This window comes from Rhinoderma darwinii, chromosome 10 (genome assembly GCF_050947455.1).
Source record: "Rhinoderma darwinii isolate aRhiDar2 chromosome 10, aRhiDar2.hap1, whole genome shotgun sequence".
In the NCBI taxonomy this organism is placed as follows: Eukaryota; Metazoa; Chordata; class Amphibia; order Anura; family Rhinodermatidae; genus Rhinoderma; species Rhinoderma darwinii.
Window position 1 is genome coordinate 17,680,652 of NC_134696.1, and position 27,309 is coordinate 17,707,960.

Sequence of the window (27,309 nt, forward strand, 5' to 3'; positions counted from 1 at the left end):
GGATATAACTCAGGATCAGTACAGGATAAGTAATGTATGCACACTATATTCTGCTTTGGAGTCAGAGTGCAGCTCTGGAGTAGAATACAAGTTGTTACTCAGGATCAGTACAAGAGGAGTAATGCATTTACAAAGGCATGTACAATGGAACTGCGGTGTGTGAACATTGTCATTGAGGCTCGTAGGGCGGTTTCAACAATTTTTTGGACGTAAGAAAAACACCAGTTTAGACAACTGTAATCTTCAAAGTTCATTTTTATTAATATAGAAATGTACAAATAAAAAAAAGAAATGACTGGAAACCACTCACTCCGCTCTAGTACATGTTTAACGACGGATATTTACAGACCGGACAAGAGCAAAAGGCAACGACCTCCATCTGGAAAGAAAAATTATCAAAAAAGTTTTCCAAAATAAGACTGTGCGGGCCCACCGGGAAATATTACAGCTGTGTCCATAGTAAGAATGTCAGGCTGGAGTGTGGACAGTGAGAGTCTTGGCACAGGGTCAAGTCATGGAACATGAAAACGGTCGGCTTCTTCCCCGAGATGTAAGGAACGTAAAGCTTCCTCTTTTGTGCCGCGAGTCGAACGGACATAAAACAAAACATTTTATATAGAAAAAATAAATATTTAGAGAGAAAATAAAAAAAAAAAGTCACGTCTCAGAGTTTTTCGTGTTTTCTCCCGGGTCGCTGGGACTGTTCAGGCACGGAGTTTGTGGTGTCGTTGAGTGTTCTGTAGCTTTGGTGGAGTCTTCAACTGCCCTTTGGTCTTCCTTCTTTTTGGGCTCCTTATATGCGGTGGTGCCCTTTACACATGTGAGACATCCCTGTGGGCAGCAAAAGACACGGGCATGAGATTCCAGAATCTACACACAGCAGCCTGGTATACTCTCTCCGTAGTCTTATTCTTGCGGTCAATCTAGGGATTTTGTCTCCAACCTGCGGCTTTCTAGCTGTAATGAAACTCAGCATGCTGGGAGTTGTAGTTTCACACCAGCTGGAAAGCCACCGCTTGGAGATTGCAGATCTAAGGAGTTAATTATTTTTTTTAAAAGGAACACTTCAGGCAAAACTTATACATGTGTTGTGCCTAGTGCAGGGCCTGAAGGGTCGGAGCATGACAGGAATTTTCGACTTGGTGTTCTTGGACTCCCTGGGTCATGCTCCACCCCCTCAGGCCCTGGAATAGGAAAAACAATATCCGTTTTGCCTGGAATGTTCCTTTAAAAAGCGTCGGCAGTAAATCCTTGATTCGTGCACCTCTGTTAATGCGGTTAAAAAAATTCTGCTTAGCGGTTGGGAAAGCTGGCTGACAACCAATATGGCTAATATTAGAGGCGGCTGTCACCCAGCTTTACTAGGGGTGAGGATGCCACTCCGCTATACATTTTTGTCATATATAACAGGTCAGCTTTTAGTGCTTTCCTATAGGATTTATAAATAGAGGAAAAGAAGAATTCTATCGCGTACTTGAGTGTTGATCTCCTGAGGTATTGTGCGGTTTCGAATCCACGAGTGCACCTCCGCCAGCTCCTCTTTTTGCTGTTCTGTAAACCAGGGCTGCTTGTTCCGCATGGCCGTCAGTTTCTCAAGATCCTCTTTTAACAAGGTTTCTTTATCCCTGGAGAAAGGAAGCAAGAGAACCTAGAAATAATATACTAAGAGAGGACAGATCTCAGCCCATGAAGCAGGTAAAGTGGACCAGTCACTTTAAACAGAGGAGGCGGCCATTTTTAACGAATGATTATATAAAACAACAGAAGCGCCACTGTTGTGTTTAAAAGACAGATGCACTTTAAGAGGTAAAAAGAAAAAAAAAAAGGGCTATTAAATAACCCAGTCAAATTCCGCATCCCCACACAGATAAATGGAGCTTACAGAAGCCCAAGGGGTGGAGTGTGAAAAAGTAATAAATAAAATGTCGTCGATGTATCCTCACAGAAATTCTCTTACGGATAATGTATTCTACAACATACTCCAGCGCCTTCTGGAAGAGACATTTTGTTCTCTAGCTCCAACCCCATGAACACTGCTGGAGGAGGCAGAATTGGAACGGGGGTGTATGTGTAATTTGCAGCACTTCCAAAATGCTGCCATTTTAATATAGAGCCTCTATAAAATGACAAAAACCGCATATAACAGGCTGACGCCATGCCCATTTCTTACCTTTCGGGTAGCTGATATGTCATCATAATAGGGGTAGGTGTACGCTCTATCATAGCCCATATTGAGTCTCCTGCAGCCTTGGGGAAAGCATCAGATTCCGCCCCCTCCTGTCGCTTATGCCCTTTCTTGGAGGTATCGGAGGACTTGCTGGCGAAATACTTGCTGCTGTTATTACTCCCTTTAAGATGTTAGAGAAAAAACAAAGAATAAAACATGGGGTACGGTAACCGTTTCTTTCACACATACAGGTGCACCGCTCGCCATTATCCAGATCTAGAACATCACATCATAAACAATGTTCAGAGTGTAAACAATTTAGGTTTTGAGAAGGGGAAAATCGCTGATCCCTATGAAGAGTCCGTGCATGACGGAATAAATGAACACAGATGCATCGCTGCGACATCTCTGGGTGGGCTCAGTATGGCCTTCACGATGCCCATTTTAATCTTTTTTTTTTTGCAGTCTGCGCGCTCTACAATGGACAGGCACAAATAAAGTGGCTCTACACTAAAAGGCTGGTTTTCCCATAAGGTCGTGTGTGTAGTGATGGCCTTATATTTAAGATTATTGAATACAAAGGTTATATTTCTATGTACAGTTTAAGCCTCGTTAACATTACAGCACATTCAGTGGGCCCAGCGCGCCTGTAATTTGCAGGTATGCGACAGAGGAGGACATTAGACATGTGCAATGAATGCAGATTTTGAAGCCTCCAAAAGGACAACAGTGTTGAAACGAAAAAAGTGAAATCTATCCCATAAACACATATTACGGGAGACAATTTAGTGGAGAGCCCCTTTACTGTCCGGTTTCAAATCAGTTAAAGAGTAGACACACTTTGATACAATCTGACATCTGCATATAATATGGAGTACCTTTGCAAACACTTCCATAGTAATAAACCATGCCCTGTACTCCAGTCACATCCAGAGCTGCAGGTTGCTTACCCATGGCTTATGGCTATACGATCATTGTAACTAAGATGATCTGTCCAGCACCGTCTCCACCTAAAACGTACATGCTTTATTCTGTTATGCACCGATACCATCCAGTCTGGTATACAGTTCAAAGCGGAACAAGACATTGTGCCATTGTCAGACTAGGGTAATTACAATAAAACACAACTTATTTATGTGACCAGCAAACTTCCAGTCAATTCATACCTATGCCACTTCCCGACGTTCCGTTTGAGGTAGAACCAGACCCTAAGGAGAAGGAGTTCGCAGATCCACTTCCGGAAGCCGCTGATCCAGTGCCTGACTGGGAGTCCTCCTGTAGTAAGAGGTCGAAGAGTTCACTAGAAGCTGAATGGCTATCAGCGTTACCGCTATCCTCTGCCGTGTCAGCCTGTAAGAACAAGTATGAGAATGATGGTGTTTATTACTACAGAAACAAGGATAGTCTTTACTGGATATATTAACCATTTTTACTACTCTATGTGTATGGGAACCTTTAGAGATTAACACAATTCTATACAACTACTATAATACTGCTCCTATATACAAGAATATAACTACTATAATACTGCCCGTATATACAAGAATGTAACTAGTATAATACTGCCTCTATATACAAGAATATAACTACTATAATACTGCCCCTATATACAAGAATATAACTACTATAATATTGCCCCCTATATACAAGAATATAACTACTATAATACTGCTCCCTATATATAAGAATATAACTACTATAATACGGCCCCCTATGTACAAGAATATAACTGCTATAATACGGCCCCCTATATACAAGAATATTACTATAATACTGCCCCCTATATACAAGAATATAACTACTATAATACTGCCCCTATATACAAGAATATAACTACTATAATACTGCCCCCTATGTACAAGAATATAACTACTATAATACTGCCCCCTATATACAAGAATATAACTACTATAATACTGCCCCCTATGTACAAGAATATAACTACTATAATACTACTCCTATATACAAGAATATAACTACTATAATACTGCCCCTATATACAAGAATATAACTACTATAATACTGCCCCCTATATACAAGAATATAACTACTATAATACTGCCCCTATATACAAGAATATAACTACTATAATACTGCCCGTATATACAAGAATATAACTACTATAATACTGCCCCCTATATACAAGAATATAACCACTATAATACTGCACCCTATATACAAGAATATAACTACTATAATACTGCCCCTACATACAAGAATATAACTACTATAATACTGCCCCCTATGTACAAGAATATAACTACTATAATACTGCTCCTATATACAAGAATATAACTACTATAATACTGCTCCTATATACAAGAATATAACTACTATAATACTGCTCCCTATATACAAGAATATAACTACTATAATACTGCCCCTATATACAAGAATATAACTACTATAATACTGCTCCCTATATACAAGAATATAACTACTATAATACTGCTCCTATATACAAGAATATAACTACTATAATACTGCCTCCTATATACAAGAATATAACTACTATAATACTGCCCCCTATATACAGGAATATAACTACTATAATACTGCTCCTATATACAAGAATATAACTACTATAATACTGCTCCCTATATACAAGAATATAACTACTATAATACTGCTCCTATATACAAGAATATAACTACTATAATACTGCCTCCTATATACAAGAATATAACTACTATAATACTGCCCCTATATACAAGAATATAACTACTATAATACTGCTCCTATATACAAGAATATAACTACTATAATACTGCCCCCTATACACAAGAATATAACTACTATAATACTGCCCACTATATACAAGAATATAACTACTATAATACTGCCCCCTATATACAAGAATATAACTACTATAATACTGCCCCCTATACACAAGAATATAACTACTATAATACTACCCGCTATTGATTCGAATATGGTTCTGGAGTAGTTAGAATGTATACATATCTGAATGGATATTGTAGACTAAAAAGGTAAAGCAATGTATAGGCCAATAAGTTTCCATAGAAAGAACACAACTCACGCATTTGATGGCCACTTGGTTTTCGGTCTTGGTTCCTTCGGGAGGATCTGCTGGTTTTGGCAATTCCTCTTGAAGAAGGACCAGCTGTAATGGGGAACTGCTTCTAGAGTTACTGAAAAGACGTGGATCATCGCTCTGAACTTCCTGCTGCTCCTCTGCAGACATGGCAGAAGATGCTCGAGATGTTGGCTCCATAAAGTCTGTGGGAATTTGGGGTGGCACAGTTTGGGGAGCAACTGGCATTCCAGCATATGGATATGGTGGTGGGCAAGGGTACTGAGTGGGAAAGAAAGGCGGAGGTATCTGTTGGTTGATAGGTGGGTACACATTATAATTGGGGAGGATCACAGCCATGAATGTGCCCATGTATGGAGATGGGAACGCTGGGAATGGCTGCACGTTGTAGGAAATGTTAGATTGTGGTATAGACTCCGGAGTGAATGTCGAATTGGTACAGTCTCCTGTTACGGTGGTGCCCATGTGTGGGAGCTGAAACCCAGGCATGGGATACGCTGGTGGAATTGGGATCATCATTGGAGCTGGGAAGGCTATGTTTGAAGGACTTGGGTGTGAGACTTCAGACTGTGGCCAAGATGGTGGCAAAGGTCCTGTCTTTCTTGGACGTGGTGGCAGATTGGGATGAGATCCGTTACTGTCTGATGATTCCATGGGTTTCTGCCTCTTGTGCTTGCCCTGTTTTTTACCTTTTTTCAAAGCAGCCGGGGTAGTTTGGGGAGAGGAATGTTCTGCAGAGAAAAGAAAAACCCATCAAAATTCTAGAGGTTTTAGAACATTGAATGTTACAGATCATTGATCATTAAAGGAGTATTCCCATCTTAGACATATCCAAAAGACATGCCGTAAATGTCCGATAGGTGCAGATCCCAGAGGTGGGACCCCCATCTATCTAGAACTGGGCCCCCTGACACCCATCCCACCTTTTCTTGCTCTCACTTATCTCCGGCCACTGATTGACGAGGTGGTCGGTAGCATGGAAATAGTGGCGCTCGTTGTGCTCCCCAGTTTCCGTACTGACGTCAGTTAGTGGTCGGCGCAGCGACAGTGGGATAAGCTAAGATGGGGGGGGGGGGGCAAGGAGCCACGTTCTAGAGATAGTTGCGGGTCCTAGAGGTGGGACCTGCATCTATCAGACATTTATGGCATGAAGGACCAAGACGGGCAAACCCCGTTGCCATTTAGTATTCACAATTACGCATCAGGGATGTTCTATTTCTTAAGTTGCCTCTATAGGACTATTACATGGTCCTGAACTTTGCGACCGTGATGCTTTGGCACGGTACAGTATTGAACTCCTTCTCGGGTAGTCTTCACCAGGACTAGATCTCCATTCTTTTTCACTTCTTTGGCGGAAGGACAAAGAGACAACTGAGGGGAAGAGAGAGACTAATCATTGACCACTACCTTGTATTCCCGGCTCATGGGAGCAGGCTTTGCTCTGACTGTCCGGCTGTAGATAACCGCTGTATGGAGACTGCAGGATCCTCTGCCGGAATCTGTCCACGTAGTTCTGCTCCTCTTTCTGCGTGTGGGCAGACAGGACCTCCTTGGTTAACCCGACCTGTTTAAACTCCTCTGGGGTAACACTGGAACCTGCAGCTTGGGAAGATCTCATATCGATCTGTTCACTCCCAGCTGTAGCGTCTTCTATGGCCGTCACCTCTGAAGACAAAAGGGAAGCAACACAAGGGTCATCGTCTGAATGATGCATAGGCGGCCGACAAGGTTTCTAAATACTACACACCCCAATCACAGACTACACCTAGGGGGTTGCACACCTGAACAGACAAACAAAAACAGAAATGGAAGTGAAAGCAAAAAAAAATACAAAAACAAAACTGCTGGAGTCTTAATTATCCCGATATTTTGCCAGGGTATGTGGCATGAACCCCTAACAAAAAGCACTAGGCGAATATAACCGCGGTTATGTAATTCAATTGTTGGACAGCGGAGACATTTCTGACTGAAGAGGGGAAGCGGTGTCAGCAAATTTAGCCAGAGAAGATAAATAAAAAATAATTGGGGGGGAAATGTAGAAAAAAAAAAAAAAATATATATATATATATATATATATATATATATATATATATATATATATATCTCACTCTAAGGGTTCTATACCAACATGAGATTCGGCTGAAGAGGCTGGACCAGGGATGGGGTATGGCCTCAAATTGACCCTGTCCCAATTCTGCTCAGTACAGATTACGGGGATGTGGTGCATCCCCCATACATCACGCCCTGGCCCGTTTCCAATCCATAAGTGGAAGCTCCAGGTCTCCAACCTATGGCTGTACAGCTATTGCAAAACTACAACTCATCATGCCTTTCTAATACACTTTGCCTTTTAATACATCAATATTTTCAAGATATCTGCTTCTTGTTAGTGAATGGAAGCTTCCCTTTTTAAAGCAGCGCTAATACACTAGCAAAATCAGGTGAGCTGTGTTTTGAGGATGCATTTTGCTCACAAAAAGTTTGCCTGGACTGGATAAAATTGTAAGTCTGCATGGGTTTTCAGCTTATAAATGTAAGAAAAGGTTCCCATTCACTGACAGCAAGCAAAGATTGAAAATAGTGGGGAAAAAAAAACAACCTTTGAAAAGGCCAACAGCTAGATGGTATATTAGAAAGTTTTACCACGTCCCAATTCCAGTCCCTGTAGCTGGATTTCCCATCGGTATAGAACCCATTGAACCCTGTCCTATTATCACGGTTTTAAGACGGGTTTTCAGTGAAAGTCAATCCATTTCCATTTGGCCTACTAGGGTATTTTGAGGGAACAGGGGAGGGAGGGTTCCACATACTAAAAAATACCCCCCCCCCCCTCTATTATGCAAAGCATAAAGCAGCCCTTGTTCTGGAGGAGCGACATCCTCTATGTAAAACAATGGACGCCCTTGCGATTTGGTTCCTCCAGCGATATTGGCTGATCACGACGATCACCCTGCAATCAGCTGATCGCTGGTGATCTGCACACAGAAAAAAACAATCGGCCAAAACGACCTCCAAAAACACGATCCTACAGGGTTAATGGAATCGGTAGAGAATCTTCCATTATCGGCATTATAGCAAAACAGCGCTACAGTGAAAAAGATTTTGATAACGGAAACGGTTTGGATGTCCACCTGATCGTGGTGCAAAAACGGCAATAAGCTGCCCGTAGACATCAGGTCTGAAATAGTCGAATGTCTTTGGGGCTGCCAGACCGTGCTCCAAGGTCTGATATTGAGGGGTAAAACAAAAACCAGATCACATAGATTAGTATTTTGGTGGTGGGTGCTACGTTTCACCTGATGATAAGTGGTGCCAGATATTTCCAAATGCCGCTTATCTCCATTGGGGGGGGGGGGTTAGATATCTTAAATTGTCGGGGGGAAAAAAAAACGTGCTTGTTTGTTGGACAGTCAGTTTTGCTTGTCCTGAAATTAAATAGGGTTTTATTTGGCGACTTCCCTTACATTTCATTATGAATCTTATGGAGCAAGTGAGTGTGGCTTGTTCCTTGAGCACAACCCTGCGTATAAACTCAGATTTAAACGCAATAAGCAGAAGTCAAACATTATAAACTGTGAAAAAAGAAACAGCATTTGTGAAATTCTCCCCATAATATATCCCCCCGATAGATACCTGACTCGGGCTGAGGAACATGTACAGTGGTACTGCTGTAGCTACACTGGCTGGTGACAGAAACCACACTCATTGCCTTGGACAGGGTAAGGTCGGTCAGTGGAGCTCCCACCGCAGCGGCTGTTGTCTGAGCGTCGGCAGTGACCATCGACTCCGCTGATAATGGTCTCGTGGAGATTGGCGCTCTCAACACAGGAACATCTTGCAACGATACAAGACAAATTCGAGGACACTTGAGTTTTTACGTTTAAATATCAAGATCTCTTCAATGATTTGTGGAAACTCAAGATGGGATCCCTCATCAAAAGTTTAACCAGTGCAAGTGTAACGACCAATACAGTAACATTCCCAGAATATTGGAAATGCCAGATTACTGGAAGTTGTCCCGGTGCGTCAGACATTTAGCAGAGAAGTGTCGGACCTTAAAGTGTAATTACTTATGCAACTTTTCTAAGAAACCGGCAGCATGAAGCATTTTCCGAATATACCTGATAAGGCTACGGTGCAGAGAACCTTCCACACACAGATCGCCGCCCTAGTGGTGAGAACAGGTAGCGGAGATATATACTTGTGAGTGCGGCAGAGAGCAATGGTGATTTGTACAAAAGAAACGGAGCCTCATCAAGTCTAGTAGGAAAAAACTCCAAATAATTTAGGCGAGACCACCAAGGTGACACGGAGTCACCCGTAATTTGCAGTAAAATCGTAGTATTACCGTGTAGGCAACATTAAAGTGTAGCTAAATGTTCGACAAACTTCTGACATGTCATAGTGACATGTCAGAAGTTTTGATTGGTGGGGGGCCAAGCACTGAGACCCCCACCAATCGCTAGAACGAAGCTGCTGAAGTTTTCGTGTGAGCGCTGAGCCGCTTTGTTGTCTGTTCGGCTTTTTCCGGAAATAAATGTATCGGTGTACGGACTCAATAGAAAGTCTATGAGCCCGTACTCCGATACATCAGCTTTCCGGAAAAAGCCGAACAGACACGAAGCAGCTGAGCGCTCACACGAAAACTTCAACAGCTTCGTTCTAGCGATTGGTGGGGGTCTCAGTGCTCGGACCCCCACATATACAAACTTCTGACATGTTACTATGACATGTCAGAAGTTTGTCGAACAATTAGCTACACTTTAAGGTTTCCAAATGGGGAAAAAAAAAAAAAAGTTGCAAGGAACCTCACAATCATCACACAAACTCAAAACGAGATTTCTTTGCAACTTGGTCGCATGCAACTTTCAGTTCCTGTAAATTCTCCACGAGGCCTAGCCCAACGCTGCAGGTTTCTTACAAATATTTAAGAGCACAGCCTGAAGACAAAGCAGAAAGGACTGGGGCTTTTTTTTTTATTGCCAAAAGTTAAAAAAAAAAAAATAAATATAAAAAAAAATTCCCTAGCCCGCTCTGCTGTCTTTATGTCGTACTCTTCAGGTCAGAGGCCGCCTCGCCTACGTAAATTCTGCTGCACATATTGGAAACGCTGGAAAAGAGGTTCTTAGAGAGAGCCACGGGGGAAAAATGGCAGCCACCCAGGCCTTCCCATCAGTCCATCTCTGAGTGATTTCCCGGCGCTTGGAACTAATTTTTTTTTGCCCAATGCCAGATTACCAGGAAATCCAGACTTTTGGTTGAACTGAACTTTTCCGTAGTTTCTTCACAAAACTTTACACATAATTCTCCACTTTCTCAGCGGGGACATTTTGATGAGACTCGGCACGGACTAGTCACATTCATGAGAGCATAATGCTCGGTGATCGGGGTCCATTATATTTGCATATGACATGATCAGGTTTATAGATAAGTTAACGCTCCAGCACAGTGACAAAACTTTGATTAGTATAAGGACAAACAATGCAGATGTAGGTGATCAGTGCACCACATCCTCACACGTCATACCTTCCAGAAAATGAATAACAGGCCTTAATTTATAGTTACGGGCCCAAAGGCTTAGAAGCAATATTGAGAGAGCCTCATGACAACACTTCCTGTTCTGATTTGTGTCTGTAGGTGAAGTGTTGTCATGGAAACCATGTGTGGCTTCAGATACATCAATGTCCTCACAAGTGCACAGATATTGCCCACTAGTCAAGCCAGGTAGGATGTAGATATTGATGTAGACACAAGATCTCCATGACAACACCGCACCTGACAAATCAAAAGGAGACAGGACATCAGAATCTCTCAGTAGTGCAGCCTCAGGCTTTGGGCCTGCAACTTAAAGTTATCATATCTCAGCTTAGTAGGAAGATATTAAAAATAGATTCACTTTTTTTGAATGAACCGGCCTTTTATTCATTTTCATCTGGTCAAATCTCTATAAGGGGCTTCACAGAGCAATCGTCCCGTGACTTTAATGCAAATCAATGTATTCTTTATGGACAGCGACAGTCACGTGTAGCCCCAGCCTTAGTGCTGATGACATGGCGGCCTCTGCGGGGTGTAGGTGGCAGGTACACTTCAAAAAATATGAAAGATCGATTTATCACATGTGCAGGAGGTCGTCGCTATGAAATCTTGGTAGTGCAAATGAGGTACAACATTGCCAGGAAACCTACTACAGCCCTCAGACTAATCACCAAAACACGATGGGCTGTTGGTGGTAGTAGTCGGGGTGTAAGTATTTATCAAATTGAGAAACAAGAGTAAGCAAGACAGATAAGGACACAGGTTTTCTGGGGCATGTGGAAAAAATAAAATAATCACATTTGCTTTGTACCTGTCAGAATGGTTACTCCTAGATTTTATTTGCTTTGTGTAAAATGTATTCAAGGGGTTTTCCAGGACTAGAATATTGATGATCTATCCATAGGGTAGGCCTTCTATGCCAGATCGGTGGAGATACGATTCCCGGCACCCCTGCAAGAACCGTATATCCTTCATGGTTTACCAGGCACAGCGCCTCACATTTGATAGTGGCTGTGCCTGGTATTGCAGCTCTGTCCTATTCTACTTGAATGAGACTGAGCTGCATTACCAGGCATTGCCACTACTAAATGTACGGCGCTGTGCCTGGTAAACCATGAAAGGCAAGCAGTGCTCACGGACTATTCAGCCCACTGATCAGCAGGGATGCCAGGAGTTGGACCTCCACTGATCTGATATTGATGGCCTACCCTAATGACAGACCATCAATATAATAGTCCGAGAAATCCCCTTTAAGCACCATGGAGTCTCGTTTGCTCAGAAGTAAATTTACCTTGTATTGCTTTATCGGGCAGGCAGCCACCGCAGAGAAGCGGCTTCCCAATCTATAGGTTATGTGCGATTTGGATTAGCAGCAGCAGTAGCCACGTGCAGTGGAAAGAGCAATATGCCCAAAGAAAATTGCTGCCTCTTTGGAGGTACATGGTTTATTTTTAGCTTCAAGCACTACAAAACAAAGCAATTAAAATACCCGATAACCTGGCCATAAAGAAACTAAAAATGCCTCTTAAAAAAAAAAAAAAAAAAGTTCCTTAATCCCCTTCTGTAAAGTTATTAGAAAAATCTATTGAACTTGGGGATTCAGACTCCTGAATAATAAATTTGCTCGGCTATGAAGAAACTCGGATGTACTGTTTGTCGGTAGGCCTATTTGCAAACTAAGGAAGTCTGCTATGTGTAGGAAATATCTTCCCCTCAGTGCCACAGCGCCCGGTCTTCTGTTCTGACAAAATCCTGAAACGCGTGTGCGTGTGCTTAACTTTTATGAAAGAAAAAATAAGATAATTCGATTTTTGTTCTGGCTCATATCCCCCCCACCTCGAAAATATTTTTACCTTCCAAAGTCCCCAGGTCATTCTGTCCAGGGACACCCTGCTTGTCGTCTTCAGAGGAGGAAGTGGTATTGGTGGAGGACTCGCATTTCCTCTTTAAAGCTGGGATGTTGTAGCTCTCTAGATACCTGCAAAGGGAAAATACGTCAGAAATACGAGGGTTTAAAGCCAGTATTGTAGACTAGAGCACAAGTCACAATTTTGTCGGTTTCTACTGGAAACAGTCAGCGAGCTGGTTGTCAGACACTCTACGAATTTATGGATGCTGGGCAGCTTTTCGTACACCTTCAAGTGACTTTACTTTGCATATGCTGGCACAACTTTTACTACATTCAGAAAAGCGCAGATATAACCTTCTGACATGTCTCTAATGTCACTTTTGGTATCAGTGGTGGTCCAGGAGCCTGTGACAGTTGTAGTGTCCCCCCCAAAAGAGGAGGTTGAGACAAATCTGAATGCTAATTTAGGAAATCGCTGTTGTCATGTATTCTTTTCACCCATATACATAGCTGCTTTAAAAATTCTGTTGGTTGCCCTTGGAAACAGACAGCGGTTTAGCTCCACTCTGCTGTCAGTCATTTGATCGAACAACTGAGCTCTGCTTTACAGTTATCGGAAGTCCCACAATGCACTGCTCTCTTTTTCGGTGCACAGGAAATCAGAAAAATTCTGTACTAAACTTTAGATGTGATTGGAGAAGAAAACATCATACCTCAATATGCCGACAACCCATCCTAGTCCCTTACCTAATAATACTGTCCACACAGTTGATCTGCTGATACGAGGGGATATGCTGTCCTTTCCTGGAGGCGTCACACGATGAAGCTGCTGGTCCGTCCACCATCACATTCTCTTGAGGTCTCAAGAAAGCATTTTGATTTGATTTGGCTGTTCAATTAAAAAACAAAAACACAACATGATCAATTCATATATCATCTCCCAGTAAAAAAAACAAAAAAAAAAACACTGATATATTGGAAAAATGTTTATTTTTTTTTGTCCATTTTACTTGGCATGCACGCTTTCCTCTCTCCAGCTCTTACACGATCTGTAGCAGTGACACGTCCCCTTGCCAGTTGGGCAGAAGACTGATCTTGACAGTTGAAGAGTGAGGGCGTGCGCGCACATGCTCTCCTCTATCCTCGCTCTTGCTGCAACACTGTCCGTATCCGATTGGGCAGGGTCACAGCCATAGTAACACGCCGCCTTGCCATTACACGCCCCATTGACAGTTCAGGGGGTTATTTAAATATTGGGCGCCAAATAGAACGGCACAGATAGCGAAATAACGGAGGAGGGTAGAAAAAAATATATATAATATTCCCCAGGGTTTGTGTAGCTCCGCCCATTACACGCTGCACATGTATGGGGAGGTGAAAAGTTCTCTTGAAATTCCGCCAGGGTTCTATGCGTTTTAAAGTTTTTTTTCTATTCCCCCCCCCAACAAAAGTTAATAAAAAAAATTATATGTACCCCAAAATGGTGCCAATAAAAATTACAACTAATCCCACAAAAAACAAGTCCTCAGAGCTATAATCGACGGAAAAAAAAAAGTTATAGCTCTTTGAATGAGACTATAGAAAACCCCCCCAAAAAAATAGCTTAGTCATTAGGGCCTAAAATAGGCTGGTCACTAAGGGGTTAAAAAACAACAAAAACAGGCCCTCTACCTAAGCAATACCTATGAGAATAATGGAGACTCCTAATGTCCAGGATCACACGGCGCTTCTTGATGCAACCACCATTATACAAATGTGTTTTGCGGTCATAATGTATGTGAAGTATAATGTCCAATAACATATCTATATGTACTCTTCTATCTCACCACTAGGTGGAGCTATTACGCTAATCCGGATTTTATCAGGGGGCTAAAATAAAAAAAATACATAGCCAGGACGGCTACAATGTGACTACGAGCCTCTTATGTGGCACCGGACTACCCAGCCCCATGCCAAACAAGTGTCCACTATGCAGGAAGGCAGCGTGAATATCTAAAGCCTTTAAAGATCATAGTACACAGAGATTAAATAAACCATGACTGTCAGGCAGCAGTCAGGTATCCTCACCTTTCTGAACCTCCGTACCTCGAACTTCTCGTCTACTGGGCTGAGATTTGCTTCTTGTATCGATGTAAACCTGCTGTCCCATGTTCTTGATACGGTTAATGTCTGTACACACCTGCTTTAGAGTCATCTGTGACCAAGCAAAAATCAAAATTACAGGAAATCTGGTGAGTAATGTTTGGTAAAGCCGGTCATAGACGTGAAGTGAAGCTCTTCCCCTGACATGGAGTATTCTGACATTTACATCTATGGCCGGCTTTACTTCTAAATAGTCTCTGATTGACTTAAGTTTTGCATTGCTAGTTTCCGAAAAACAGTTACGGCTCATTCAGACGAGCGTTAAACTCATCCGTGTGCGGTGTGTGAAAATCACGCACAGCACTCTGAGCCATTGATCTCAATGGGACCAGTTGTGTAATGCAGGCGGCCACAATATTCGGCCTTTGAGAGGGGATCTGGAGAACTGTGTTAAGGTGAAGGACGGCCACTGCTTTGGGGTTCTATGGACGGAGTGGATTTTAATGAAAGTTATAGGACACATGATTTGAGTTTTAAAGAGTTTCTGTACTTTCCATAAGCAGAAATAAAAAATGGGTCTCATTACACAACCTCCCGGACAACCCCTAGACGTACGACAGACAATATGGATTATGTTGCCAAATATGAAGACCTAAGATACATCTAATAATCAACGTTAGTGTCAATAATACTTACCGGTTCTTTGTGTGTCTCATCCATGCAATTGCCATTGGAATCGCTAGAAGAGGCGATACTTATGTAATGCTCGTAAGAGCCGTTGCTTCCCAGACTCCCGTAGCCGCTGGAACCATTATGGTGTACAGGCTGCACGAAAGGATTAGAGAAAGCATGTTAATGAACCCAGCCAAATAAGAAAGCCGACCACACACCCCCATCATACAGACCACTGCCCCATATACAATTCAACCAATATTTTTTTTTTTTTTTTTTTTAAAGGACCAAGCAGAAGCATAGGCAGATGCTCACGGCAGACACAAGGTCCTTAGTTATGCCCCTGGCTGCCATGGTAATCCATTAGTCCCCCGCAATCGTGTTGCAGATGGGCTGACGGGGGGGGGGGGGGGGAGGAGTCCCTTAATGCAGCAAAACAATAGTCAGTCCCTTCCCACTTGGAATGGCTGATAAATAATTGTAGCAACTGGAGAGTAGTTAAGATTTTAAGCTTGCTTGTCCCTTTAAGAGTTAAATGGGAGAGTAATGTCCACACTGCAGTAGATCGAAAGAAAACAAGGTAAAAGTGATGGAGGCTTCTCTTATGTAAGAGGTCTCGCACTTGGAAGCTTTTATGTCTCTGAAGTAGAAAGCTTCATTGGGTTATCGTGAAACACTAGAGAGCCATTTGCTTTTCAAGATAGACGTCCCTATTGATCGGTGTGAATGATGAAGTGTAGAAGAGCGGATTATTATAGGGGAAGGAAAATTATGGCCACAATAACTGATGCCGTCTGTCCAGGGAATCGGGTCTTACTGTAACCAGAGAGGATTTATCCTAATAAAGTAGTGCAGAAAGCAGGTCACCAAATAAAGGAGTCCATTAATATGTTCCAACTTCAGAAGGCTTTAAAGGCTTGCTTTTTTTTTTTTTTATTAAATGTGTACCAGTGTGATTGATGCAACTTTCTAAATACTTTACTAAAAAATAAATTTTTACTTTGAGATACAGCTGCTTTGTATCCTGTATATAGAGCAGCTCTATCTAGTGCTGAAACCTGTATCCGTCAGGTCAGCGGAACGGACGTATTCAGTGTTAGCGAGTCCTGTGTGTCTGACCCGCAGGATTCACCCGCTGTCAATCACATCTAAATTATGAACTTAGATGTGATCGGTAACAGCTTGATCCTGCAGGACCGGCTGACACTGAACCAGTCAATCCCGCTGATCTGATGGATTCAGGTTTCAGCAATAGATACATCTGCTCTATATACAGGATACAAAGCAGCTGTATCTCATAGTAAAAATAAAGTCCTGGGTGTTTACTACAATTTGCCTGCCCATCATAAGGAGAAGAAGCCACACAGCAAGAGTAAAAGAAAAATTAAAATCCGGCTGTCCCGTTGGTTGTTGGCAAGCTGTAAGATGTGTTATTCCATGACCGCAAGCAGATATGGTGAAATTGGTGAGGAATTGAAACACAAAGTATGTTAGAATAAATAAAATGGTAACAGACAAGGTGCTGGTGCTATTATAGACTGATATATGGGGAGGGAGAAACGATAATAAAATTGCAGAATTATTATTATTATTTTTTTTAAATCAATCCTAAAATTTGGAAGGTTTTGTATCTTCTAGAAGTTTTATAACTTTTATCCGCCTATAAAAAGGGATTTTGTGCTCTCATGAGCTCCTTTGTGGCTCGACACATGTCCCATTGTGTGTAAAAAGACAATGTGTCTTATTGAGAAAAAGGACCAGAAACTAAACAATAGCCGAGCAGCATTTCTGAATGGCAGCATAGATGAAGGCTGCGAATACAGATCCGTGTGACGGTACTGAGTCACCCCGGTCCGGCTGCAGATTGGTCAGAGAAATGCGGCTGTGTAAGGAGAGCGGGTGCTGGCGACCTGGCTGAGCGGTGATGTAATACACTATTCTTTCCTGCAGTGACAAATTACATGTCACAACGACTGGAGGAAAGTAACAATAGAGGACCTTTCAGAGACGGCCTGGTTAAAGAAAAAAAAGAAAAATTACCTTGGCCTAAATAGACCCCAAAACCATTTCTCTGCTCATGTATTTACGGATTACATAATCGCTTTGCTCTGAAACGTCATAAAATACATAGAGGAGAAATAATTATGTCCTGCAAAACTTCTAATACAAATTTGCCAATGGACACAGACCACAGATCGTGAACTAGGGACCGAGGAACAGAGGATCAGACCGCGAGACACAGAAAAGGTGCAGGAAGACGACATCTGACCCTCCTGAACACCACACTTTTGACCACAGAAAAAGGCGCCCAAGATCAATGTTACACTTACCCCGTCCCCTCCATTCCAGAGATTCATGGGGGTCTTCATACTATCAGCATGAATACCCCTCGTGGTGCTCTGGAAGAGTGTTGACCAGGTAAGTATGGAGCTCGTCTGCGTTTCATCTCACCATGTATGGCCAGGTTAAAGGGAGAGGAGACAGAAAGGCTAAAGCACCAATTTTAGCTGATGGGACTGATTTGAGACCTTGGAAATCACTACGAACTGGGTTCCTATATATAGTCGGTCCACGTGAAGGTCTAATCCCAGCTTATTGTAAATTACTCCGAAATGGAAGCAACGTACAGAAAAACTGCACAAAACAGCAACGTCAACCGCATAAAAAAGTAACTAAATATTGTCTGTACCTGCAAAAGAACCTTGTAGATCTGTCCCTGCAATTCTTTAATTTCCTTGTCGACGTTGTTGATTTCTGTACTTCGGGCAGCAAAGACATCTTCATTGAGGGGACCCCTGAAAACCCCAAATAAAAAAAAGGTATTTTCTTCATTTATAGAAAATGAACTTCACATTCATTACCGTCAAATGGAAGGATCGCACGCTTCACCAACTGGCGGTTACCACACAGGCCTTAAAGGGGTTGTCCGCAAAAAAACAAACCCTCATTCCTAAAGCAGCTCCCACCCAAGAGAAAGTGATCGTCAGAGGTCCAGCTGCTAAAGTCCCCAGCGAACAGCCACTATTGCCAGGGCTGAGACCTCCAATGCATTAGCTGCTCATGTGCCCATCGACAGTGGACAATCCCTTTAAGTGTGGTTAAGCCATTTTTTATGACACTTACGTTCGGACTTTGTGCCGACCGATTATAAACGCCACTTTTCTGCTCCAGGGGTTGACAAAGCTCGACCAGCTGGTATCCAGTGTGATGTAGTCACCATTTTGAGTGCAGAATCTAATCGGCGAATGCTCAAACGGAGGCTGCCCTGCATACTTCAGGACTAAAGGAAACCAGAAGAGGAGGAGGAGGAAGAAAACACATCACATATTACAGTTTACACAGCAGCCTGTTAAGTGCCCAGGCAGGAGATAAGGCAATGTGTAATAAAATGAATACATAGTCACGATGCAGCAGAGAAGAGTTTGTCCTTCTGAATAATATGCCATGACACTTTGTGTGTGACTTTCCACAGGACTACAAAGAAATCTCACCTTGTCACAGTGCACAGAACAAACAACTGAAAAACTCGGCTCTGCTACATCTGTAAACGTTGTCTTAATCAGACGACCCCCTTTAATGCTCTACTCACTGTGCCTTTTCTTTACACAGATGTAACTGAATTTTAAGGGGGATTTTATTTTTTTAACAAAATTATCCATATACATCACATCTGGATATATATTATGCAATTCTGATAAGAAAAGTGTTATCGTAAAAAAAATATAAAATCTCACGGTCACGAATGCAACCCCTCTATTTCTACAAAAATGTTTAACCAACTTACTTTTTCTATGCATGGCCAGCATTAAAGGACGATCCTCGGGGTGCAAATACGTTAAGACAGAGGATCCAACCAAGTCTTGGGGCAAGTAGCCCAATAACGGGACGGCTCTGAAAAAGAGGATGTAGGAAAATGAATGAAATTCAGAATAAGAGGGACTGCTGTCATATTCCGGGTTATAAGAGGTTAATTATTATTATTCACAGGTGACTCCTGCCAAGTAACTTCCGCACAATAGTGGAGCAATTGTTATGAAGGACTCCGCGGTCTGATTAGCTTTCTGGAAAGTAGTTTCTTCCCACAGAAGAACAGGACGGAAGAAAAACAACAACTCACCGGTCATTTACTTCCAGGAACATGCAACCAGGCGTGTGCGTCGTAGTGAATATCCGCTTATCCATGGGAATTCTGGGAGCTGCAATAAAAATATACACCCCAAGTTAAAAGCATGGCCTTCTATATATGGTGCGTTGCGATCATTGATGATGAAAGGCTATCAGGTAGAAAGGGTTTTTACAATGATAGTCTATCCTAGGGAATGTGTAATTGGGAACTCCCACCGATCAGCAGAATAAAGGGGCAGATGTAGTACTGGGATCCCATCACTGCAGAACCGGACATAGTGACATCAATGCGTATGAGGCTTCACCCGGTCCTGCAGCATCGCGGACATGTGAGGGAGCGCCACTGCCGGCCCCTCCTGCGGGAGTCCTAGAGGTGGGGCCCCGACCAATCACACATCGATGGTCTATCCAAAGGAGAGGCCATCAATGTAAAGTCTCATGTAATAACCCTTCCCAGGACGTACCCTCATATCCGGAGTGAATCTTTTCCACCAAAGCGAGGCAACAGGGCTCTGGCTCCACGTCCGGAGAAGTGCGGACTTTGATGCAATACGGTGTCATTCGGAAGGGATTGTATCGGAGTTCATGGTCCCTGTCTTTACCAGTCCTGAAAAAAAATAATGTATAAGTATTAAAAATGTGCAAAGCTTAATCACCAATGTAAGATGATGAATAAACCCTGAGGGTCGCCCCTTCCACCACCAAAAGACACGTTGATCCATGGGTCATGGACAAAGTGCAGTCCAAATGAAGTAGCATAAGGCATAAAGTGTAACAAGTCCTGCACCTGTGTAAGTATTTTTGAAAAAAAAAGTATTGCCTATTGGTTGTCACGGAAACCCCTCGTATTTTCAATGCACCAGTTCTTTCCCCATATTCTTGCTGACCTTCAGAACATAGATGAAAGGGAGTATGACTGCAGGACCAGACTACATATTTTGTTTGTAGTCTGTAACCATGGAGACACAGCCCTGCATAGGAGCTGTATACACAAAGCAGTAGGGGATTTTTAATAAATACTATTCGCAAAGTTGCTTTATTTTAGATGCATAAGAGCATTAAAGCAAGTTTGGTTGCAAAAGTGGACATACCCTTTAAACCCCCCCTTTAGGGCCCCACGCACACGACCGTAAATTTCGTTTGTAATTACGAACCCATTCATTTCTATTGACCACGGACACCTTCCCGTATATTTGCGGGAAGGTGTCCGGGCCGTAGAAAGCTTCCGAAAAGGATAGGACATGTCCTATCTTTTACTTCTTACGGACCATGCCCCCATACTTTATATGGGAGCACGGGCCAAAAACGCAGGTGGCTGTCCACGGCCCACGTGCCTGTAATCGCTACGGACGGCCGTGTGCGTGAGGCTTAAATGGGAAGAGTTCCCGCATTATGTAATGCGCTGGCATCAAACGTTACATTGCATAGACCAGAGGAAGAATGCCATAGTGGACCGTACGGTGTAGAGAAAGACCTGTCTGAGGGCGATAATGAAGGGTCTATTTTTAGGATCTAGCAATCTATTTTTAACCAGCGTCTGACTATGCAGAAAGCCTGTGGTTTAGTCCTCGGCACCTGCGACTTGACTACACCGCTTCCATTTGTTGTAGTAATAAGAGTCTAAACACGACAGGTCTCATGTCTTTTCAGCAGGTCGGCTCTTCCATTATGGAGGCTGCAGATGCGCCATTTTCGCGAAACGCGTTCCTGCCACTTCACAGAGTGAGATTATGTAACACGTATTGAACGGATCTTTGCTAACGCTCTGAGGGGGAGGGGAGGTCATTGAGGCATCGCACCGAATTGTCATTTCTTTTCATTACAGGAAGGTTTGGAGGAAAATTGACTAAAAGGGAAATTGTGTTCAATTTTAACGAGATTCAATAGCAACGGCTCCGAGTGTCGCCACAAATGCACATTTAACAACACCGGCCATTCTCACTGATCTCTACTAGGCTGATTAGTGCGGCTGGAGGAACCGATTCCAAGAAGAGGAACAAAAGCCCAGCCAATTCTGTTACTGCTACACAGAAGGTAGAAAATCATGTCACCTGTGAGCGAACACCAGACCAATACATTTTACCTGCACTGTTACACTGTAGCAAACTAGAACAGCAACAAACTCTCAGCTGTGAGAAATCACGTCTGTAGAGGTTTTTAGCTACTGGATTTAAACAAGAATGTTCCAATTCACTGACAGATTAAAAATACTGATTGCTATCTGTTTGCTGTCTTTTTTCTCTTTCATTTCTGGGTTTAGTGTCCCTTTAAGGTTTCAGAAAGATGGGGAGGAGAAAAAAAAAAAAAGGCAGCGCAGCATGTTAAGCTGTTCCTCCGCCGTGCCGAGTCGTTCAGCCCTCATCCCTCTGCAGGCTGTCAATGTGCTGGCAATTAGTGCAAGATGAACTGGACAAAACTGTATTTACAAGACCATGTGACTCATGATAAACCAGCTGAGGATCTAATCGTCTCAACACGAAGCAAAAAGCGTTTAATTGCAATTACAGTTATGTAATTACACACATCGATGAGACAAAACTGATACTGAGCAGTCTCAGCTTTCCATAAACTCCATTGATTTAAAGGGGCTCTGTCACCAGATTCTCAAACCCCTATTGCATGTGATCGGCGCTGCAATGTAGAGAACAGTAACGTTTGTTTTTTAAACGTTCATTTTTGGCCAAGTTATGAGCAATTTTATATTTATGCAAATGAGCTTTGAAATGGACAACTGGGTGTTTTTTTTTCATTATGTCCAACTGGGCGTGTATTGTGTTTTTAACTGGGCGTGTTTATGTGTATGACGCTGACCAATCAGTGACCAGTCAGCGTCATACACTCCTCAACATCTGCACGCTCCTCTCCTGAAATATTCTGTGCTGCTGCGAACTCTGCTCTTACCATTACGTAGCTCTCAGTCTGTTACCTCTCCTCAATAACACCTTCACATGATTGGCAAGTCACCACCCCGCACAAGATACCAAAAAAATATATTGGTTAGGCTCTGTTCACATCTGCGTTGGGGTCCCGTTCTGACGTTCCGTCGGAGCTTTCCATCATGTGACCAATGGGACCCTGACGAGCGCAGTATTGCTTCCGGCAAAACGACGGGTCCGGTGCCCAACAGAGACAAACGGAAACCATGGGCACCGGATCAGCCACCATTGAAATCAAAAGGTGATGGAAACCTCTAGTTTCCGTTCGTGTCAGGGTCCCATTCTGACGAAAAGCTCCGCCGGAACAACAGAACGGGACCCCAACGCAAATGTGAACAGAGCCTTATTCTCTATTTTATATAATTTGAGACAAAAAAAAAAAAGCAACGATAACGCCATCTTATTGCTGACCACTAGATGTCAGCAGAATAGACATTTTGCACAGCACATTTTACAGCCTGCTGTGAAACGGCATTTCATTACTTTCATTCACTAGTAAGGGGGGTTAGTAGGAAGGCTTTTCCACTGACATCTGAAATAGCTATATACCAAGGGGAAACCCTCCAGCTATATACACCAGGGGGGAGCCCTCCAGCTATATACACCAGGGGTACACATTGTACAGCAGCACAGGCACACAATCTTGGCACCTCCCAGCTTTAATGGGCAGGACATGCTGGTGTTCCTCAATAGCCGAGTTGTAGAATTTCGGTCACACTATTTTATTAACAGTTTTATGCAAAATAAAGCAAGATCACGGCTCCAGAAATTGGTTTAATATACTTTGTTTCAATTCCTCAGCATTTTGTCCAAGATTAGAAAGACAGGTCTTGCTTTTTCAAAAAAAGCGCCACATCTGTCCACAAGTTGTGTTGCAGCTCAGCCCCATTTTCTTTAATAGAGCTTAAACGCCGCCACAGTATAATGTAACGTGTACTGCCGATACCCCATGTCGGCGATCTGCAACCCTGCATTGCAAACCTAGCCTGCCCCGATAGTCTGCAGCTTTCACAGCATGATGGGACTTGTAGTGTCACAAAAAAGCTGAAGGGTCGCAGAGCACTATCATAAATGCTGTGATTTTTGTGTACAATCTTTAGATCACACAAAAAAATAACACGCTACGTTGTAAAATTTTGATTTGCCTGAATTTTGTAAGCAAAAAACAATCTTACCGTATCCTGCAGAAAAACGACTTCACTTGCGTGTATTCATAAAGAGAAGCTGCAAACAATGAAAACAGAACCAAGGTCATTCCCTGCTTGTTCAGCATCTGTATAGTTTGCTCTGATGATTTGTAGTCCCTACACCAGGAACTGTACAGTAATCCGATTTAGGAAAAACTAACTACCCCTGCATTATAGGAGCTCAGCTAGGCTATTCAGGGGCGTGTCTGTCGACAAGCTTGCTGACAGAAATTATATTTTCTAACTATAGAAAAAAATTATTCTGTGCCACACAAAGTATGCCATCATCCATACAATCCAATTATTCCTACAATCAGGAATGTACCGAGAAATAACGACCCCATAGCAAAATCTCAGAATTGACCCCCACTGAGAGCTACATCAAATGTACTGTATCTTTAAAAAAATACCTTAAATGTTCACTATTCTGTTTTCAGCTTCAAAATACCGTGCCGATTAGTTTCACGATATATCTGTATAAGGGAGCTCTGTTTTTCCAGACCCGATAAATTATATAATTCTGGCTTTGTGCTGCCACCACTAGGGGGAGCTAACTGCATATAGACTTCTAGAACTAGTTTTGAACTGAATGGGAGCTGTAAAAATCTGTATGCAGTGAGCTCCACCTAGTGGTGGCTGCAGATAGCCGCTATGACAGCGTCACAGAGAGCAGGGGTAGCAGCTCCGTAACCTGCCCCCTCCAACCAGGGACCCCATAGCAGTGCTTTGCCCTACCTCTATAGGTGCACACTGACTATTAATTACTGTTCAATAACAGGCCAAGAATTGCCCATTGGCAAAGGGGTGTATAACAGGGTAGATTTTGATAAGCTAGTCGTGTTTTGGATCTCTTACCGGTCTCTGCTCCGATGTTCCACGGTAGAAGATGGGATTGCGTTGTGTGCTTGTAAAAGATACTGACGTCTTGAGGGGCCAGAAGCTCCACAAACCGTGACGAGTCCAGCAGTTTCTTTTTACAGTTCAGGATGTAAGCCGCTTGCTCGGAGATGTACACCATCTTCCCAGAGGTCAATGAAAACACGATTACAAATGTATCCTAGAAGAGGGGAGCGATAAAAAGGATTTACATCAGACGTATATATAAACAAATCTGAATCATCTACATACATATATATATGTAGCAAGAAGCGTAATATTAAAAACAAAAAAAAAACAAAAAAAAAAAAATCAATGACAGAAAACCACCACAGAGCAAGGACAGGGGGCGCAGGACAAGACGTCATCACGCACCCCTGCAAACAAGGATCGGCAAGGAAGCTAAAACATATCGGTCAGGTGAGGATATTGGAAAGTTTTGTTATTTTTATATTCTGCCTGCAAATAAGCACTTTTTAAATGCCTGGAAAACCTCTTTAAAGTTAGTCCCGTATGTCCTAAAATCCAAGCTGTGGGATGGGAACTTAAAGAAAAAACCCTAAAACCAATATGGTTGCCGCAAAAACCCTACACAGGGTTTTTATGCAATTTTCTCAGTACTTAGTTTGGCAGATCTGCCTCATCATGCTGCAATACTGAAGATGTATCACTGTGTATGTAACTAGGCATGATGTGCCGTTTAGGAGCCTGGGAAAGCTGGGTGGCAACCTTTTTTGGGCTAGACACAATTTTCACCTATTCCAAATAGAATGCCAAGGCCTTACAAACTATGCGGCCGCATGGGCAGTTTGTCTATGACATCACTACTTTGCGATCATATATTAAAATCACGGGATCGAGCTTGAGGTGGGAACGTGCGTCCGCGCAGATCACATGCCCTATTAAGATCCTGTTCTTGATAGGTTGTAGTAAATGTAATAAAAAAATAACTAGACGCAAGTTAAAGGGGTTTTCCAGTTTTATGTAAATAAAGCTTAATCATTTTACGAAGATTACTGTGTGCATTAATTCCTTACCATTTTCAAGATCTCTGCTTGCTGTCAATGAATGGGAACATTCTTATCCCGAGGCTGAAAACCTGTACATACCTAATACTGCTTACAGCTGAGGGTTTGTTACAATTGTATCCAGTTTAGGAAATCCTCTGTGTGGTAAAGAAATCAGCAGCATAAGGCTAAGGCTCCACGGTGACTTTCAGGTCACGGTAAAATCGTGGTTTTACCACGACCGTCGCACAAGCACAATAGTTTCCTCTATAGGGAAACTATGGAGTTGTGCGCCAATCGTAGTAATCTGTGCTTCTCCTATCCTGATAGTTTGCTACAATGTATCAGTGTAGGTTAACGACGACAAAAAAAAATATACCCTTTAAGTAATATATTTGTATATCTGCCGATAGTGTAAGGCAGGTGAGTAAGTGCAGCGATGCCGTCAGTTGTGTCAGTGATGTATACAGGGATCTGGAATTGTTGCTACAAAGTGTCGATTAACTCATGGTTACCAAGCATTTTCCAAATTCTCAGCATGAGTGTTGCTCTAGAAATACAGGGCAGAGGGCCTTACCGTGTTCTTTGGCGGATGTTCCGATGTTATGGTCTCTAGATCTTCAAGGGTATGTACATTTGTATCCACTTTAGACGCACCACTGTCACCGAGGACCTGGAAAAAGGCGCCGTTTGCTAAAGAAGATTAAAAAAAAAAAAAGAAAAAGAGAATTAAAAACTATTTGACAAGTAGAGATTAAAGTAAAATTATAGGTCAGATGCACGGCGTCAAATGGATGTGATATTACATGACAAGGGAGAATAAAGCTCTTCTAAGCTGGGTTAATAATTTTAAGATGTAGGTTCCGATTTGAAGACAATTGAAAATTTGTATCCAGATATAATATACATAACACGTTCAGTAAGTTTGCAAATGTTTAGCTACATCATGTCTTGTACTCCAGTCACATCCAGAGCCGCATTCTGCCGGCTTCTTTAGTTTAGCGTCAGAACATGTCCTGCTGGGGTACACCGTGGGAAGTTTAGAAAAAGCAACAAGTAATGAATATCCCACAATTGAGTAACACATTATGGGATTTTCTCTCAGATCATTTGGGTGTATCAATTTGCAAAGCTTAAAAGAATTGTGAATGCAGCTCTGGATGTGACTGGAGTATATATATATATATATATATATATATATATATATATATATATAAAAAAAAAATTAACTCAAGATCGGTATAAAGTAAAGCAAAGTTAGAACGGTTGCGTGCTCTACGCTATCGGAGGCAGCCAACACAGAGGAGCAGAGACAGAACCATTCCAAACCCAGATTCTGTTGACCAGAAAGGATTTGTTTTAGTGCGGAGCATCAGTTGCTTGAAGAATAAATAGTTTTTACAGACTGAGAAGGAAATTACTTAAAAAAACAAAACATACAACGCCTAAAAAGCGTCTCACCTTGGACCTGTTGTACACACTTCAAGGCGTAGTTCAGCGCATCAACAGTACTGGGTTTGCTGCGGTTCAGATTTTCAGGTGGGAGCCGTCGTTTCATCTCCTGCACCATGGTCATCAGCTCTTTGTGTGAACGGGTCCTGTCCATTTGATCACTTTAATAAAAAACATAAATATAATTGTGATAGTTTCTAGCGTTACCAGCGAGTACATATTTCCATAGCGTCCAAGTTGCATGAGGGCGCTCCTATGTGAGTAACTGTGCCTTACACTTCTAACACTGCAGGCCGGCAGTGGAGCGGGACGCGGCGGTCTCATTGACTGTAAAACTTTAGGGGTTCAACATGGGGGTAAAGGTTG

General features: G+C 42.4%; 1 protein-coding gene across 1 annotated transcript in view; it reads right to left on the bottom strand.

Moving 5' to 3' along the window:
- Positions 1–237: 237 nt before the first annotated feature.
- LOC142661814 (period circadian protein homolog 3-like) overlaps positions 238–27,309 on the bottom strand; it is a 33,265-nt gene continuing 6,193 nt past the window's right edge. The window contains exons 3-22 of the mRNA XM_075839408.1: positions 26,953–27,104; positions 26,069–26,184; positions 24,464–24,665; positions 23,597–23,645; positions 19,950–20,092; positions 19,478–19,556; positions 19,145–19,251; positions 18,484–18,640; positions 18,050–18,155; positions 15,385–15,513; positions 14,674–14,800; positions 13,354–13,495; positions 12,611–12,735; positions 8,856–9,056; positions 6,630–6,887; positions 5,208–5,953; positions 3,334–3,517; positions 2,171–2,348; positions 1,475–1,625; positions 238–831 (exon numbers count right to left, since the gene is read on the bottom strand). Coding sequence (XP_075695523.1) covers positions 658–831; positions 1,475–1,625; positions 2,171–2,348; positions 3,334–3,517; positions 5,208–5,953; positions 6,630–6,887; positions 8,856–9,056; positions 12,611–12,735; positions 13,354–13,495; positions 14,674–14,800; positions 15,385–15,513; positions 18,050–18,155; positions 18,484–18,640; positions 19,145–19,251; positions 19,478–19,556; positions 19,950–20,092; positions 23,597–23,645; positions 24,464–24,665; positions 26,069–26,184; positions 26,953–27,104 — 3,526 coding nt within the window. The 3' untranslated portion in view covers positions 238–657. The remainder of the gene's footprint in view (positions 832–1,474; positions 1,626–2,170; positions 2,349–3,333; positions 3,518–5,207; positions 5,954–6,629; positions 6,888–8,855; positions 9,057–12,610; positions 12,736–13,353; positions 13,496–14,673; positions 14,801–15,384; positions 15,514–18,049; positions 18,156–18,483; positions 18,641–19,144; positions 19,252–19,477; positions 19,557–19,949; positions 20,093–23,596; positions 23,646–24,463; positions 24,666–26,068; positions 26,185–26,952; positions 27,105–27,309) is intronic.